The sequence below is a fragment of the Girardinichthys multiradiatus genome, chromosome 11 (assembly GCF_021462225.1).
Source record: "Girardinichthys multiradiatus isolate DD_20200921_A chromosome 11, DD_fGirMul_XY1, whole genome shotgun sequence".
Lineage (NCBI taxonomy): Eukaryota > Metazoa > Chordata > Actinopteri > Cyprinodontiformes > Goodeidae > Girardinichthys > Girardinichthys multiradiatus.
Window position 1 is genome coordinate 797,314 of NC_061804.1, and position 19,557 is coordinate 816,870.

Genomic DNA, 19,557 nt, shown 5'->3' on the forward strand with positions numbered 1-19,557 from the left:
ACTATGTGACCGACCAGAAGGACATCATAGATGTGTGGTCAAGGATGAAGAAGTTCACGAGCTCCAAGCAGGAGGAAGATGGGTCTGATGGATGTCTGGACATAGCCAAAGAAATGAACATTCTTCAGTAGGTTCAGTTCAGGAACAAGCTCAGCATCTTCATCTCCTCTCTACAGTCAAACAGACATCCCACCCTCCTTTGACCCCCAGTTTTGCTGTCCTACCTTAGATGTTTCGTCTTCCACTTCGGCCATGGACCCTTGTTCTTCTACATGTTTGTCTTCAACCAAAGACCACCTCTGCAGATGGTCCAGAACCAGTCTATAGAGACTTCTGTGTGCCCACCTTAGTACGAAACAAGCAACTATCAGGACCTCCTTGTTTGCTTATCGCCATGAAGTTGCAGTTAAACACACCACCATACACTTGTTTCAACAAGCCCACTGTCATCTGGACAAAGCAAGCAGCACTGTGAGGATCATGTTCTTTAATTTCTCCAGAACATTTAACACAATTCAACCTGATTGATGCTACAGATCTTCTACAAGTCTGTTGTGGAGAGAGCAATCTCTTCTGCTATTATCGGTTAGGTTGGCAGCATCAGAACCAGTGACTTAAGCTCAACAAGCTGATAAAGGATGGTTCTGTTCTGGGGACTCCTCTAGAACCCTCAGCAATCCTCTTCATCAGACTGTCGAAAAACCAGGTGTCTTCAGACAGAGGCTTCTTCAGATCAGCTGTAATACTAATCTCTACAGGAGGTTCTTCCTGCCCACGACCATCACCAACTACAACAACTCTTTGGAAGACACTGTATTAGGGATGCGTCGATATAAAAACTTGGGCTGATCCGATATCTGATAATACTGCTGCTATGTTCGATAACCAATATTACATATTTCCCAACCCTTTTGACCACACCACTGACGTTGCTTCTCTGCTGCAGTTAAACACCCACAATCCTGCGCTGCATCACCATCGCATGACCAAACAGATACGCCAACCCCCACCCCTATAAAAACACGGACACAGGGCAACAAGATTGAAATGTTAATGTTGGCCCTGTTTTACTTATGGTACTATTTTTATATTGACCGACTTCGGCTGATACCGATGTTCATGCAGATATCGTACATTCCTGACATTTAATCTCCCTCTAGGATTAATAAAGTATTTTTGAACTGAATAACTGTGGGTCAAGTTATTTGACTGCTTCAGTTAGTAAAAGTGATTTTTTCACAGGGTTTTATTTTATCTGTTTATTGGAAATCACAACAGACGTTTGAAGATTTAAAAGTGGTCAGCTTCAACTGGTTTCACTGGTTGATTCTCAGCAGGTTCTTCTCTGCTTAAAGAAAAGTTCTAGAAAACAACATCTACCCTGACAGATGTTTGAGCATGTCTGCAGTTCACTTTAGTCCTTATTGTGAGAACGACGTCATAAATCGTCGTAGTCATCATCATCGTCGTGCTTCCTCTTCAGCGAGTCTCCGCCGGCGTTCTGCGACACCATGTTGGTGGTGATGAGGATGTTCTTAGAGCCAATCAGAGACGGGTTGATGAGGACGTTGGACACCGCGGGCGTGGATGGCGTCGCTGTGGAGACAGAAGGGACCAGTTTTATTCTTCCTTTATCTGCTGGCGTTTATGATTAGGATGATTGGACATGCTCTGCTTTTTATTATTGCTTCTACTTTTGAAGCATTAATAAACAGTTTCTGTTTTTAGCCTTAAAGTACTTCTGCAGTCATTTGTCTGACAAACGTCAATTTGTCTACTTAATTTTAAACCTTTTCTAGCAGAATTTGCCCATAAAAATTAATTAAAATCTTTAAGTTCTCTGGGATCCATCGACTTTTCTGTACTATTGTTAGAAAACAAGCCAATATTAGCACGTTATGCTAGCATATGGCCAATCTTTAGCAGAGTAGCTAACATGCTAATAGCAGCGTTTTTTTTGTGTAACGGGTTGTGCTATGAATCTCAAGTAAATGTATTATTTTCCATATTATGTTCTGTTTATTAAATATTTTATTTCACTCTACAGAAAATAATTTGTTCCTTAGTTTACGAGGTTATGTTTTGGTTAAACTAAAAATAGATTCCTGTAGTATGTGTGCTTAGAGTGCCCTCTTGTGCCTGATAGTTGTACATATTTTCACAGCTAAGATCAGCAGCAGATCTTAGATAAGAGGCAGAAGCTACGTATGATAACCCAAATCAGTCACTGTCATGTTTTCTGTTACAGTGACTGAATAAACCAAATGGGCCTGAACAAAGTCGGTCCAACCAAAAGCAAAACTCAAGGCAGCTTGTAATAGCATCATCCTCTTGTAAAGATATTAGCTAAAGTAAACTTATTATCTAATGCTTGCAAAATATCTAATATTGTAGAAGCTAAGCCTTGTCCTATTTAACATGTCTTAAATTGACATGTTTAACACATCAACACTTGCATGTTCTGTGAAACTAGTGTTGGATCTCAATGAGATCCAAAGATGCACATCATCACACTCTCCTGATGTTTCTGCTACATATTAGCTCTCTCCTGAAGCACACATCCCATTAAAGGTCTTCTTCAAGCTCTTTCCTTCACCATAAAACAATCAGTATGAACACATATCTAAAGGTTAGGTGAGTTTGGACAAAAATACATTTATAAAAAGACATTTTCTCATGACATGGTGAGCCGGATGGTGAAAACGCTCCTCCCAACCATACATCCTTCAGTGAGACTGGACAGAACCCCTGAGCCTTAGTTGCTACGGTCGACAGGTTAATAAACCCTTCCGTCTTTAGCATCTGGACTCCAACAAGGCCTGCAATGAATCTGCTTCTTTACTGAGAAAATTCAAAGAGTAGAAGAGTAGTCTGGACATCAATATTAAGTCCAGCACCAATGCTGGGTCCAACCTAAACAAGTGTGAACAAAATGACACAATTTAACAAATCATCTGCAAAAGCTTTGAATAAATTATACATCAACTGAAAGAGAAGTAGTGAACATCAGTCCAGGTCTATGGTCCTTCCGCTGGTTCCGCTGGTTCCCTGGACCTCAGAGAATAGACTTTAAAATACTTCAACCTCCTAGACCAATCAGGTCTTCTGGTTCCAGTCTACTCTGCATCCCCAGAACCAGAACCAAACACAGAGAAGCAGCCTTCAGTTCTTCTTCTCCACAATGGCTGCAGAGAGGATCACCTTCCCTCCATCCAGGACTTATACAGGTCAAGGGTCAGAAAAAGGGCTGCTAACATCTCTAACAACCCCACACACCCTGCACACAAACTGTTTAGTTTTACCTTCAGGTGGCGCTACAGAGCACTGTTCACTAAAACCAGCCGCCACAGAGACAGTTTCTTCCTCTGATGAACTCTCGACAGTCAGAGCTCCAGAAAAACACCAGGCAGATTTGGACTGATCCCACATTATATTCTATTGGAAAGTCACTCTGTTTATATGTAGATTTAAAAAGATATTCTTTATTATTGAGAGCAAGGTGGACCGGAGTCAAATTCCTTGTTTTTCTCCACAAACTTGGTAATAAAGCTGATTGTGATTCTAATCTAGAACAAACTTCCAGAATCCCTGAGTTCTTTTCAATCCAGGTTAAAAACGAATTAGTTTCGATTTGCTTTTGATAGTTAAACACCATTAATTTCAGTGTGCTGTCCAACTTTTCTTTCCTTTTTGTAACTTTCTTTCATCAAGCCACTGCAGTTTACTTTTTCATCATGTAAAGCACTTTAAATTGTCTTCTTGCTGAAATGTGATAAACCTGCCTATGGAGCGCTGGAGTCTTTTTCATAACCATCTACAAATGAAACATGTTTTTAGTTTATTTCCTTTTGTTGGAAATATACCAAAACGTTTTGTGGGAACATTAAAGAATATTACGGACAAACAGGAACTGATCCATATGTGTCACATCTTCTGATCCTGAAGCAGCTTCAATCATCCATATTAAGCAGACAAACATGCTCCAGCTCCTCTAACAGATGTAAATAGTCCATCCTGTTACCATGGAAACCAACATTACAGGGGAAGGAACAGCGTGCCGAGCGACTTGGAGCATCAGAGGTGAAAGCAATGCCGTTGCTAACATCCGGTAAATAAATTTCTTATCTGAGAAACAATGAAGGACAATAATCATTCTTGTTAGATCTGAGGTCAGAAAGGAAGGAGTTAACAAATGACAGGATATGGCTGCTCAGTCAGCTGCTCAGTCAGCCAGATCTTCCTTGGTCTGAGGCAAACGCATCTGAACATTTTTGCAATGATATAATTCACCGGATGTATGTTATGAAGAATTTTAAAATGTATTTCTTTTGCTTTATTAGGGATACAATATTTGTGGGGTAATAACCAAGACCTTCTCCAGTTTATTCTTTCAATTTGAGATCTCCAGTAAAATTTGCCTCTAGGCACCACACTGTTCTTTCTTTTGTATGTGTTTGTTGTTGCACTTTCTATGTTAATTTAATACCCTCCAGCATAAGCATAATTCAAGCTTTCATAGAACCGCTACAGCTCAGGTGATTTTTTATTAGTTGAATTAAGTCTTTAGGAATAGCACAAGTTATCTTGATAAATTCACTGGGGGACAAGAAAACCATATACAGATATAAAGAGCTCGTAGGACAACATATTACCAGTACTACCAAGAAGACAGAGGCTGTGGTTGATATCTTTCTCCAACCAATTGTAAAAGAATACAGACTTGTTTTTGATCAAAATATTGCAATTATTCCAAAGAAGAGCCTTGTGGGGCAAGAAATTATGAACAAAGGCCGGTTTGCAAGAATGAAGGACATGCTGGTGAAATTTGGACAGTTTGATAGGTAATTTACTAGGTAGAAAGTTACATTTCAAGAGAAAAGACAAGCCTCGTAATTTATTGAAGACATGGTTTGGAATGAAAAACCAGGTGGAATCAGGATTTATGAGACATTTTTTAAGCCAATTCATTTTAAAAGGTATTATTAATGTCAAAGAAATCTAGAACTTCAAGACCTCCCTCCACTTTGCTGTTGGAAAGTACTCCTTTTTTAAGCTTGTGTGATTTGTTTTTCCCAATGAAATTTAAAAAGATTTTAATTTGTGCAGCTGTTAAATCGTTAACAAAAAGGGATAAAGATGGATACACAAAGCGAGGTAGGCCTTCTGCTTTAGAGAGAAGAACTCCACCAAGGACAGACAAATCCCTTTGAAGCCATGTATTAAGGATGGATTTCGCTTTAGTTATCCTGTTTGAAAGGTTTAAATGTTGTATTCCTAGATATCTAACCATATCTCTAACTGGAATATTTCAGATTGCAACCTCATTGCAGTTATGTAAAGAATTTCACATTTAGACACATTTAAATGTAGGCCAGAGGCATTAGAGAATTGGTTAATCAAGTTATTGGATTGGGGAGGTGGTGTTTATCCTTTACAAAAATGTTTCATCTGCAAGTTGGGAAAATCTCAACTCTTGCCAAAAATTGTGATGCCTTCAAAGTTCTTGTTAACAATAAGGATTGATAATAATTTGGTGACTAGTATAAATAAAAAGGGTGAAACAGGGCAGCCTTGATGGACACCTCTGTTAATTTTGAATCGTTTAGATGTGTTCATGTTGATTATCACAGAGATATTAATATCTCTATAAAACAATATCAACAAAGTTTTGACCAAAAACCAAATGCATTAAGGGACTGCATGAGAAAATGATGTTGAATTGTGTCAAAGGCTTTGTAGAAGTCTAGAAACAAGATCAGGGCATCAATTAAGTCCAAGATTAGTCTAATATTACTACTAATATGATGATTTTTCATAAAGCCTGTCTGAGTTTCAGCTTTGATAGTATCTAGACCTCTTTTCAATCTGTTAGCATACGATACGGCTAAAACTTTAGAATTGTTAGGAGAGTAATGGGCCGCCAGTTTCTGATTATTAAGGGGTCTTTACCAGGTTTGGGGCTAAGAGAAATGATTTCCTGCTTCATAGTAATCGACGTCTCACCATGAGTGATACATTCTTTGTACATGGAAAATAGTGGGTTTTAAAATAAATTCCCAAATATGAAGGTAAAACTCAACCAGGCGCTTCCCCTCTTCATGGAAAACTTCTGTTATTGACAAGTCCGAGTCACACCGTGATTTAAAGTCTTCATTAATTGAAGGTATTTAAGGTTTAATTGCTTTCAGAAAAACAGCTGAATCGTTTTCATTGAAGTTGGATTAATAAAGTTTTTCATAAAACTCACAAACAGATTTATTGATTAATATTGGATCTTTAGACAACTTTCCACTAATATTAAGAGCGGTTAAAGATTTCTTTTTTCCAGAGCAAAGAAATCTCCTTCTTCTAGCCTTTTAGCCCTAGAGCGAATAAATGAACCTTTTGCCAAATCTTAATAAAACTGATCTAACTGTATCGGAATATTTTTTAATTCAAGTTCTTCAATTGAAGTAAGCTGTTTTTTGGTCATTAATAGGTGAAGTTTGTGCATCAAGTCAGATTCTAGCTTCTGTTTTTCTTTATTTAGTTCTTTACTTCTTTTAAGAGCAGCTAATCTGATTTTGTATTTGAATAACTCCCATTTGTTCCTATGTTCTTCAATAACGTCCTCGTTAAAACGTTTTTAACAAGATCTTTGACTGTTTCATTAAAGGATCGGTCTTTTAACAAAGAATTATTGAATTTCCAATAACCTCTTGGGTTGTAGATCATTTCAGAATAAGTTTATGATCAGATAAAGGGGTATTAAGATGGCAAATGTCTTTTACATATTGCAGGGAAGAAGATGAGATTAGAAAAACATCTATTCTGGAGTTTAGAGAGTGGTTATTATTGGACCATGTAAATTTCTTTTTAGTAGGGTTGAAGAAACGCCAGGCGTCAGGCTGGAGGTTAGGAATCAGATAAGGTTGTTATTTTGTAAAGCAAAATGTTGTTTAGGAGGAAATCTGTCTATCGTTTCAAGTTACCACACAGAATTATATTTGAACCATGCAGTTCTTTAAGTTTTAAGACTATTACACTGAATAATATCTTGTTTTGAAGCCTGTGAATTAAAACTGTATGAATTACAAAGAATAAAAACTGCATTGTCTTGTTTTATTACAAGTGTTATCCATCTGCCATCATCAGAAGGCACCGTTTCTAAAACATCACCTTTAACCCCTACTGAGTGATAAGAGCCATGACTGAAATAAGCTGCATTACCCCAAAATTTAACATCGGACTCACAGGAATGAGTTTCTTGAAGCAAAATGAAATCCGTCTCCATCCTTCTACAAAACAAGAAAATCGCTTTCCTTTTAGTAATATCCTTAATACCTCTGACATTAAAAGAGTTCAACAAAAAATCCATTGAACAAAATTAGAAAAACGTTTAAAGGGGAATTGTTTTATCAAAAAAATATTAGATGTGCTGAAGAAAATACAACAAATATGAGGAGGTGATTAACAACCGAATAAACTGGATAACAGAAAATAAACCTAGAATTTCCTCACCGCCATTTATTTTCATGTTATCTTTTTTAACAGCAGGGTAATGAAAATGTATCATCGGTAACTTATTAAACCTGACAACTGGAACTTACTGTAATAAAACTATAAAGTTACATTTAAAGCCTAAATTAAACAAATCTCTGAATTTCTTATTGAAACAATGAAAACTGAGTTGTTGTTTAATTCCTTCCTCTCTTTGCAACAGAATCTAGTCTGAACAATTCCCAAATATAAATATATATATATATATATACATATATGTATCCATATCAACAAAGCTACGAACAAGTTATATAAACCGAGCAAACAAACATAATCTGAATTATTTACAACAATTTTTACTGTTAAGCTTATAACAAAAATTCCCATATAAATGAAATGAAGTGTAGACAGAGAATATAAGCAAAACTAGTTTCAGTAAATGTTGCTTTGCGCTCAACAACAGACAGCCTGAATGTATTCAGATTACCTCTGGAGGGTCCATTTCTAAAGCAAATGAGGCTTTCTTTCCCTCCTCTCTGGCCTTCTTCACCAAAGTTTCTCCCTTGCTTCCTTGTCTTGTGGTGAAAGCGCCGCCGTGATCCTCAGTTTGTTGTCGAAAAGAAACTTGGAACCCTTTGTTTCTCTCCAGACGGCATCTGGAACCCGCTTTAAAGCGAAGATGATGATTGTTGGTCTGCATGATCCATCCTGGCGCCGCTGCTCCAAGCGATGTCGATGCCATCTTCCAAATCGGTGCGGAGTTTGGGAGCTGAACTGCCAAGGATGTCGGTAATTTTGTGCCTCAAGTCCTCTCCCTCCTCCTCTTTCACTCGTGCAGTTTCAGGGACCGTCTTCGGCTATAACGCTGGCAGTCAGCGATGTTTATTTTCAGAGCTTTTAGTTTTTGAATTATGTTTTTTGTGTCTTCTAAATCTTCAAGCGTAAGTATCTGAACAGTTGAAGTTAGTTTCTCCATCTGCATAGAGGTCGATTCTGTTGTTTTTTTTAACAGTACGAGGAGTTTCGTCTTGTTTTTTAGAAAGCATCTGGAAAATTTCGCCTTTTTCACTGCTATCAAACTTTACCTTCTTGACTGGAGGTTTGAGCGGTGAGTCTGGGAGTGGAGGAGCAAGGCACACCTGTACAGGGTGTTGATTGGAGTCGAACCAGCTAATCTCTTCGGCTAGCTTGTGTTCATTGTCTTCAGGACGGCTCTCCATGGGAGGGTTCGTGTGCTGATGATACTATCTTCCAGAGTAGTGGCCAATATTTTCCTGCTCTTTCTTTTACCCATTCAAGTCCGAGTTCTTCCAGAGTCAAAGATTTCAGCTAAATGTAACCTTACAAAAAGTTGACCTGCAACATTGGGTGAAAAATCACGAACCTCTTAAGTTACCTGACAGAGTGAAAAAACACGTCCGCTTAGGTTGACGCCATCTTGGCCCCTGAGCTCTATTCCTTCTGGTAAGCTGCCCCCTAGTGGTGACCTCAGGGACATTTTCAGCTACTTCCAGGACTAATCATTTAGCTTGTGTCAAATTCTTATTCTTTGGTCAAACTTCTAACAAAAGTACAACGTAAAGAGGCTGATAGTGTTGAACCAAAGAACTTCAAGATTTCATTTCTGCAGACATTAAATTCTGTGTATCATTTCAAGAGATTCATTTAAATTTCAAGAATTTAACCAGTGTTTCCATCGTAGACCGCCCATGTTTGACCTATTCAAACGTGACCTTTTCTGCTTTATCACCATGAGTTTCAACAAGTCTGCAGTTCATCTGAAATGTTAATGGATGATCTACTCACTGCTTTGTGAGGAAGTTTGTAAATGTGTTTTATGTTCCCAAGGCAGGAAACATAAAACGCATCAGAGACGTTTGTTGTTTTATTAGAGCTGATCAGAACAAGTTATTACTGGAATGACGTTGCATGGGGAGTCCTCATAGGTCCCTCCTACAACAACATTTGTATTTGTCCAACACCACACTAGAGATGAGGTTCTGACCGGCTGACATCTGGTGATATGTGAGGTTCTACTAGAACAGGATGAGGTCATTTTGTTCCTGCAGCACTGGGAGGGAGAACTAATCGACCCATTCTTGCTGACTCTGTTTTGGACCTTTCTTCTGTGCATTTAATGCCATCCTGATTCATTTCTGCAGGATTCTGAGTTCAGAGTGATTGGGAGGAAGGACGTTCTTACTGGTTTTGGTGGTGGTCGTCTGAGAGGGTGGTGGGATCTGAACAGTAAACCTCTGACCCGTCAGAGACACTGGAGTTCCAACTTTCGTGGTGACCGACTGGACAGAAGGAGTTCCTGTGGAGGAAACACTGGTCAAGACAAACTGGTCCAGTAATCATGAAGTGGCCCCACACTGGTGCCACTGGTTTCAGATAATGCAGCATTTATGTGTTGTTTCTACTGTTGCCTTGTCTCTGTAGCGCCCTCTGCTGGAACTCACCGAGTGTGGGTGTAGTCGGTCTGCTGGAAACGGCGCCAACGCTCAGACGAGGCACCGATATCCTGCTGGCAGAAGACGACACCTGGAGAGATAAGAGGTCAGAGGTGAACATCAGAGGATCAGGGAGGAGCAGCTGCTGTTTAAAGATGAGGATGAAGAGTCTCCACCTTCTTCTGGATGGATTTCAGTCTGTAGTTGGGGGCCGTCAGACAGTAGCGGTCTGGAGGAAGTCGGGGGCCGGTGTACGGTTTGATGAGAGGGAGTGGAGTCTGGTTCTTCTGCCTCGCGACCTCCAACAGGAACTGAACACAGAGCAGAAAATCTCACGTGAGACCAAACAGGGTTTACGTTGGAGACCTTATGATGAAACTTTGAAGATCATAGCTGAAAGTGAATGAAACCAGCAAGAATGATCAGAAATCTGATTCATTTTACACCCCGAGTGACAGATTTAAAAATGAAGCAGGAAGAAGAACTGCTGGAGGTCCAAACCCTGCACGCTGCAATCAGAAAGAGGAACGCTTACATCTCGTGGTGGTGGCGAGGTGAACGACTGGTCCATACGACACTGGATGGCCAGCTTGATGTCATCAGCGTCCACGTTGGACTTCTTGGCGTGTGTGGCATAGATTTTTGCGTCCTCTATGATGGTCGTCACGTATCCTGGAGACAGCAGCGGATTATTCTGAGAGCTGAGGACGAACTTCTCTTTTAAGAACAAACTGAGTTTAGGGACATTTTTCATTCAGAATGATCAACAGGTCAGAGGTCACAGGCTTAACAATAACATGAAAATGATGAGGAAATATCTCAGTATTTAAAACAGAACTTTATGTTCATCAGAATCTCTGATGGTTTCGTCTCCAGGACATAAACCCAAACATCAACAGCTTCAGGTGAAACTCTTCTTCTTCAGAGACTTACTGTAGGTGAACTCCAGCATCTGGTTGATGACCCGAGGCTCGTACTCAGTGACCCCCATGTCCTTCAAGATCTGCATCATCACCTGGATCAACACCAGCAGGACTGATTAGGAACATGGTGTTTAATAACAGAACTACTGAGAAGCTCAGGTTCGGTCCGGTTTGAGGATAAGATCTAAATATGAAAGGCTGGTGTTCTTCCTGAGGTTCTTTGTTTTAAGGCAGGTTTATAGTTGAACCTCTGAATGTGTGTCAGAAAACTTGAAAGAAATCAAAGACAATTTCAATCTATTTGCACTAATTCAACCTTGTCTTTCTGTTGTGTAAAAACACTGTTTATATATTTATTTATAAAAACAACTATTAAAATATTTCATCTTAAATCTTTTCATTGAGACCAAAGTGGAATCCAAGTCATATTCCTTGTTGGTGTCAAGCTTGGCAGATAAACACTGATTCTGGTTCTAAATTATGTCCTGATTTGAACCAATTAGTCAAAAACTGATTTAAAATGTAGATTTTCATTTCGGTCAATTGAACTGACTTCTGCAGGAAAGATGACGGCAGCATCTGAAGAAACCATCAACCATCATGTTTGAATAAATCACTGCAGCTCTGCAGGCATGATGATGGTTCTGCTGAATCTGATGTGTCTGTTTCACAGACTGGACCAGAACCAACGCTGTTATCAGGAGGTCCTGCATGTGGATTTAAACAAAGTTTGTAACTTAAAAACTTAACTTGCATGTAATAGGATGTAAGAGTGAATATGAACAGAAACACTGTTAACAATAACATGTCATTAATGTTTACATGATTATTGTATATTCTTGTATTGCTGCCCTGATGGGGCTCATTGAGGCTCCGTTACTGTTTGCTTTAAGGATATAAATCTGTGTTCATCATTCTGATTCAATAAATCATGTTTTTTTATTGACATTTTAGCTATTATGACTGTAAATCAGCTTAGATTCTAACTAGCAGAACGCCTGACTGACCATCCTAAATCAGGACAGAAATGATTCGGCTCGTTTTGGACCCATTGACCAAATTCACCCTAATATCTCTTTAAACTTCTGCGGTTAGTTTCCTGAAGTTATAAAACAGACACAAGATTATAATAAATCAGAGACCCGTTTTAGATTTCTCGTAAATGTTGTTCATGTTGGGTTAAAATAAACTCAGATGTTTCTCTTTTCTTCCTTCGATAGAAAACAACGCGGAGCTAACGGCTAGCGGCTAACAGCTAAGCTAACAAGCTAAACAGAGCATCCGTTCATTCTAGATACAGTTTGGACAAATTCTCATTATTTCAGTGACTGCTGGAGTTCAGTCAAATCAAACAGCTGAATCGGATAAATTACTGGAAGTTACCTGAGCATCTTTCGGGATTGTTTTCGGAGCAGACATCTTAACAAGTACTGCTTCTACTGCTTCATACTAAACAGATAACAACACCGACACCACGGTGAAGTGCTGCCACCTACAGGTACAGAGGTACAACTGCACCGTTTCACACCTCAAACGTCAGTCAGTCATTTTCTACCGCTTCTTCCATAGTGGGTCGCGGGGGAGCTGGTGTCTATCTCCAGCAGTCTGTGGGTGAGAAACGGGGTTCACCCTGGAATGGTCGCCAGTCCATCACAGGTCAACACACAAACAACCATGCACACACTCATTCATACACCTAAGGGCAATTTAGAGAGACCAATTAACCTAACAGGCATGTCTTTGGACTGTGGGAGGAAGCCGGAGTACCCGGTGAGAACCCACGCATGCACAGGGAGAACATGCAAACTCCATGCAGAAAGATCCCCGGTCGGGAATTAAACCCAGGACCTTCATGCTGCAAGGCAACAGTGCTACCAACTGCGCCACCGTGCAGCCTACACCTCAAACGTCAGATGATTAAATAAGAATAGAATAGAATAGAACCAGGAAATCGAAACTGCAACACTACAGTAACAAAATCGATAACTTAATAAGTCAGAAATATTGAACATCCTCAAAATAGCATACAACATTAGAAAGAAAACAGAACAAAACTATACAAATGTACAAGATTATTACAAAACATAAACATAGAGAATATGTACAATACAAACTAAAAGTTGGGATTGGTTTGTATTCAAAAACAATGATTTAATTTCTTCCGCTTTAGAAAAGAATGGTATTTTCTGTGATCTAAATAACAAAATAGTCATTATTAATAATAGAATTCTTGATCTATTCAACATTTATTATTTTGTCAAAATGGTTCACTTCCTCTTACATCCCAAACTTTAAGAGTTGTAGAGTTTATCCCTCCAGGTGTTAGAAATATCTATCTGATATCAGCGCCTTCAGCCTGTTTTTCCTCTTGATTTATGTTTCAACAGTTTAAAATGTGTAAAATTCTGCTGATTCAGACATGAGAATTTTTAGACTACTGGTCCTTCTCAAAATATTAGCATATTGTGATAAAGTTCATTATTTTCCATAATGTCATGATGAAAATTTAACATTCATATATTTTAGATTCATTGCACACTAACTGAAATATTTCAGGTCTTTTATTGTCTTAATACGGATGATTTTGGCATACAGCTCATGAAAACCCAAAATTCCTATCTCACAAAATTAGCATATCATTAAAAGGGTCTCTAAACGAGTTATGAACCTAATCATCTGAATCAACGAGTTAACTCTAAACACCTGCAAAAGATTCCTGAGGTCTTTAAAACTCCCAGCCTGGTTCATCACTCAAAACCCCAATCATGGGTAAGACTGCCGACCTGACTGCTGTCCAGAAGGCCACTATTGACACCCTCAAGCAAGAGGGTAAGACACAGAAAGACATTTCTGAACGAATAGGCTGTTCCCAGAGTGTTGTATCAAGGCACCTCAGTGGGAACTCTGTGGGAAGGAAAAAGTGTGGCAGAAAACGCTGCACAACGAGAAGAGGTGACCGGACCCTGAGGAAGATTGTGGAGAAGGGCCGATTCCAGACCTTGGGGGACCTGTGGAAGCAGTGGACTGAGTCTGGAGGAAGACTGGGGAGAAGGAAATGCCAAAATGCCAGAAGTCCAGTGTCAAGTACCCACAGTCAGTGATGGTCTGGGGTGCCGTGTCAGCTGCTGGTGTTGGTCCACTGTGTTTTATCAAGGGCAGGGTCAATGCAGCTAGCTATCAGGAGATTTTGGAGCACTTCATGCTTCCATCTGCTGAAAAGCTTTATGGAGATGAAGATTTCATTTTTCAGCACGACCTGGCACCTGCTCACAGTGCCAAAACCACTGGTAAATGGTTTACTGACCATGGTATCACTGTGCTCAATTGGCCTGCCAACTCTCCTGACCTGAACCCCATAGAGAATCTGTGGGATATTGTGAAGAGAACGTTGAGAGACTCAAGACCCAACACTCTGGATGAGCTAAAGGCCGCTATCGAAGCATCCTGGGCCTCCATAAGACCTCAGCAGTGCCACAGGCTGATTGCCTCCATGCCACGCCGCATTGAAGCAGTCATTTCTGCAAAAGGATTCCTGACCAAGTATTGAGTGCATAACTGTACATGATTATTTGAAGGTTTATGTTTTTTGTATTAAAAACACTTTTCTTTTATTGGTCGGATGAAATATGCTAATTTTGTGAGATAGGAATTTTGGGTTTTCTTGAGCTGTATGCCAAAATCATCCGTATTAAGACAATAAAAGACCTGAAATATTTCAGTTAGTGTGCAATGAATCTAAAATATATGAATGTTAAATTTTCATAATTACATTATGGAAAATAATTAACTTTATCACAATATGCTAATATTTTGAGAAGGACCAGTATAATTTAAAATCAATGAGAAACCTGAATGAGATAGAGCTTTGTAATGAAGAGGCTGCAGGGGGCGCTGCAGGACAAGGAACAATATGTAAAAACATCACTGCATCTTCATACTTCAGTTTAGATCCACAGCCACTTCACCTGAAGAAAACACCTGGAGAAAAACAGTCAAAACGCCCCTTTAACACAAACCAACTTATTACTTCTTTCCAAATTTGTTAAATTTGATAAATAGCATCAGCTGAAGGCTCCACAGAGGAGTCGGTTCATGTGATCATGTCTGAGATGTGATAAGAGGAAACCTTCTGAGAAGTCATAAACAGAGTTGCGTGCAGAGCCTTATCTGTTCTTCAGACAGGAAAGGTTTAGAACAAGGAGCAGCTGCAGGTTTCCAGGTTATACATGTTCCCAAAGAGAGCTGAAGGAGAGACGCTGCAGCTTCCATGCTTTATAAAATCCACTCCTGCACTTCTAGAAATGTGCCAGAACAAACTCCTTACAGCAGCTGTTGGGGCCCAAAATCAGCATAAATCACATCAAACATGTTCAGAACCGACTCTGTAAGAACAGCAAGATTAGCAAAGGTTTGGATCTGTGTCCCTCTGCAGAGCAGAACATCAGGAAACCAGCAGTGACCTCTGTCTGCAGGCTAAATAAGCCTGTTCTTCTGTAGAACCTCGTCTTCCCCTCACAGACGTGATGGTTCCTGTTAGGCTGGACCACCTGATCCAGATGTAAATTGGCTCTGAACCAGGATCAGTTTTTTCCAGAGAAATATTTTCACCCCTCAGTCTGAAATATTTAATCAGCAGGTTTCTGAACCTCTGAAAGAAAAAACAGTACATGGCAAGAAAGCTTCTCCTGTAGGCAAGAACAATAAATATTACACCTAATCATGTTTAAATGTTTTACAAAATAAAAACTAGAAATTAAATGTATTTTCATGTGTGAGTCAGAGAATCAACCCAGATGGTTCTGTTTTTAAAAAGGACTTGAAAGAAAAAATGTAATTCATCTCAGAATACAACCTTACTAAATGTATATAAATATATACAAAATGTAACAAATACAGAGACCAGGTCACGGGGGCAGCAGACTCAGCAGAGACGCCCAGACGTCCCTCTCTCCAGACACCTCCTCCAGTTCTTCCAGGGGGAGCCCAAGGCGTTCCCAGGCCAGCCGAGAGACATAGTCCCTCCAGCGTGTCCTGGGCCGTCCCCTGGGCCTCCTCCCGGTGGGACGTGCCTGGAACACCTCCCGAGGAAGGCGTCCAGGAGGCATCCGGTATAGATGCCCGAGCCACCTCAACTGTCTCCTCTCAATGTGGAGGAGCAGCGGTTCTACTCCGAGCTCCTCCCGGATGGCCGAGCTCTTCACCCTATCTCTAAGGGAGTGCCCGGCCACCCTACGGAGGAAGCTCATTTCAGCTGCTTGTATCCGTGATCTTGTTCTTTCAGTCATGACCCAAAGTTCATGGCCATAGGTGAGGGTAGGAACGTAGACCGACCGGTAAATCGAGAGCTTTGCTTTTCGGCTCAGCTCTCTCTTCACCACAATGGACCGGCACAGCGCCCCCATTACTGTGGCAGCCGCACCGATCCGTCTGTCGTTCTCCCGCTCCATTCTTCCCTCACTCGTGAACAAGACCCTGAGATACTTAAACTCCTCCACTTGAGGCAGGAACTCCCCTCCAACCTGAAGAGGACAAGCCACCCTTTTCCGGTCGAGAACCATGGCCTCGGACTTGGAGGAGCTGATCTTCATCCCTGCCGCTTCACACTCGGCTGCGAACCGCCACAGCGCATGCTGTAGGTCTTGGCTAGAGGGGGCCAGCAGGACCACGTCATCCGCAAAAAGAAGAGACGAAATCCACTGGTCCCCAAACCAGACCCCCTCCGGCCCTTGGCTGCGTCTAGAAATCCTGTCCATAAAAGTTATGAACAGGACCGGTGACAAAGGGCAGCCCTGCCGGAGTCCAACATGCACTGGGAACAGGTCCAACTTAGTGCCGGCAATGCGGACCAAACTCCTGCTCCGCTCGTACAGGGACCGGATGGCCCCTAATAAAGGGCCCCCGATTCCATACTCCTGGAGCACCCCCCACAGGGCATCACGAGGGACACAGTCGAATGCCTTCTCCAGGTCCACAAAACACATGTGGACCGGTTGGCAAACTCCCATGAACCCTCGAGCACCCTGTAGAGGGTATAGAGCTGGTCCAGTGTTCCACGACCGCGACCCGGTCCCGGATAAGCGGAAGACGACGAGTACAAATACAGAGAAAGGTGCAGGAATCCAGGAGAAGGACATGTTCTGGCTGCAGCTCCTGGTTTCATTAGAAGCTTCTCAGAATTAATTTAAATTGATACATTTATTCCTCCCATCATCCCTCTGTGGACCGAGACCGACCTGGAGTCCAGGAAAAACTGGGCTCCAGATAAATCATAAACACGTCGTAATTCAGAGGAGCCACCAGCTGCAAGAATGTGAGGGTGAAGTTCAGGGACCTCTCCCTGCAGAGCTTCAGCCAGCCAGGCTCCACGGGTTGGTCCCGATCCATCGGACCACTGCGGCTCTGCTGGAATTACTCATGTTGCGGGGACATTAATGTGTTTGCTCAGTGATCCAGAGGTGCCTCGTTGTCCTGCTGAGGACTGAAAACCAGTTGAATGTAAATCATTAGTGTGGAGGACAGACTTGGATCTGATCACCTCAGGCTGGGTTGGTCTTCAATACAATAATTATATTTATTTATTTAGCTTGTTTCGGTCATTAGCAAACAGGAAACTGTCTATTTTCGGCCAAATTTCTAAAACTTGTTATAAAAAGCAAAATTTTTCGGAATACATTTTTAAATAAATATAGTTTATGATGTAATAATGTCATGATTTCACTCTGAACATAAACATCAGTCATTTTTATCAAATAAATACTTTATTGTCCTAAAGGAGAAATGTTGACTCTGTCTGTCCCCTTATAAACACAAAGTCTCCATCCAAACACGCTGATGATTCCTGCTTTACTCTCCTAAAACCTGCTTCCACCTGAGGTCATGACCTTGAGACGACCTGACAATACTCACACCTCTGCTGCTAAAATGCTAATTCCCCTAAAGCATGCTAATGTTGGACTCTTCCTGACTGTGGTTTACCCAGACTGCACCTGTGATGCAGCGTGAATTATGACACCCCAACGACTGGAAGCAGAGAAGGGAGGAGGAACAGGAGCTTCTCTGTAAGCTCCAGACCAGTAGAGACCCATGGTTCTGCCCAAAAGTCCTGATCCAGATTTCATTTCTGCAGAGTTCCTTCTAAAGAGCCAGAGCTTCCTGGAAACCTGCAGATGGGTCTTTCTGAAGGTTCCAGTTGAGAACAGAAGAGACATTGGTGAGATGCTGAGGGTTTTTGAAGGCAAAGCAGGACTTCTGGACCTGTGACCTCTTGACAGATGAGACCAAAGTAGAGATGTTTGGACATAATTAACAGAGCCACGCTTGCTGCTGGAGGAGGTTCTACAGGCTGCTGGAGGAGGTTCTACAGGCTGCTGGAGGAGGTTCTACAGGCTGCTGGAGGAGGTTCTACAGGCTGCTAGAGGAGGTTCTACAGGCTGCTGGAGGAGGTTCTACAGGCTGCTGGAGGAGGTTCTACAGGCTGCTAGAGGAGGTTCTACAGGCTGCTGGAGGAGGTTCTACAGGCTGCTGGAGGAGGTTCTACAGGCTGCTAGAGGAGGTTCTACAGGCTGCTGGAGGAGGTTCTACAGGCTGCTAGAGGAGGTTCTACAGGCTGCTGGAGGAGGTTCTACAGGCTGCTGGAGGAGGTTCTACAGGCTGCTGGAGGAGGTTCTACAGGCTGCTGGAGGAGGTTCTACAGGCTGCTGGAAGAGGTTCTACAGGCTGCTGGAGGAGGTTCTACAGGCTGCTAGAGGAGGTTCTACAGGCTGCTGGAGGAGGTTCTACAGGCTGCTGGAGGAGGTTCTACAGGCTGCTGGAGGAGGTTCTACAGGCTGCTAGAGGAGGTTCTACAGGCTGCTGGAGGAGGTTCTACAGGCTGCTGGAAGAGGTTCTACAGGCTGCTGGAGGAGGTTCTACAGGCTGCTGGAGGAGGTTCTACAGGCTGCTAGAGGAGGTTCTACAGGCTGCTGGAGGAGGTTCTACAGGCTGCTGGAAGAGGTTCTACAGGCTGCTGGAGGAGGTTCTACAGGCTGCTGGAAGAGGTTCTACAGGCTGCTGGAGGAGGTTCTACAGGCTGCTGGAGGAGGTTCTACAGGCTGCTAGAGGAGGTTCTACAGGCTGCTGGAGGAGGTTCTACAGGCTGCTAGAGGAGGTTCTACAGGCTGCTGGAGGAGGTTCTACAGGCTGCTAGAGGAGGTTCTACAGGCTGCTGGAGGAGGTTCTACAGGCTGCTGGAGGAGGTTCTACAGGCTGCTGGAGGAGGTTCTACAGGCTGCTAGAGGAGGTTCTACAGGCTGCTGGAGGAGGTTCTACAGGCTGCTGGAGGAGGTTCTACAGGCTGCTGGAGGAGGTTCTACAGGCTGCTGGAAGAGGTTCTACAGGCTGCTGGAGGAGGTTCTACAGGCTGCTGGAAGAGGTTCTACAGGCTGCTGGAAGAGGTTCTACAGGCTGCTGGAAGAGGTTCTACAGGCTGCTAGAGGAGGTTCTACAGGCTGCTAAGGAGGTTCTACAGGCTGCTAGAGGAGGTTCTACAGGCTGCTGGAGGAGGTTCTACAGGCTGCTGGAGGAGGTTCTACAGGCTGCTGGAGGAGGTTCTACAGGCTGCTGGAGGAGGTTCTACATGCTGCTGGAGGAGGTTCTACAGGCTGCTGGAGGAGGTTCTACAGGCTGCTAGAGGAGGTTCTACAGGCTGCTGGAGGAGGTTCTAC

General features: G+C 42.1%; 1 protein-coding gene across 1 annotated transcript; it reads right to left on the bottom strand.

Annotated features, from left to right (window-relative positions):
- Positions 1-1,228: 1,228 nt before the first annotated feature.
- On the bottom strand, positions 1,229-12,371 carry taf9 (TAF9 RNA polymerase II, TATA box binding protein (TBP)-associated factor). Its single transcript, XM_047379465.1, has 7 exons — positions 12,239-12,371; positions 10,866-10,947; positions 10,468-10,604; positions 10,109-10,243; positions 9,942-10,023; positions 9,683-9,796; positions 1,229-1,596 (listed from the first exon to the last, which is right to left on the bottom strand). Exons 1-7 carry the CDS (start codon positions 12,272-12,274, stop codon positions 1,439-1,441), a joined length of 744 nt encoding a protein of 247 aa, XP_047235421.1. The 5' UTR covers positions 12,275-12,371; the 3' UTR covers positions 1,229-1,438.
- Positions 12,372-19,557: the final 7,186 nt, after the last annotated feature.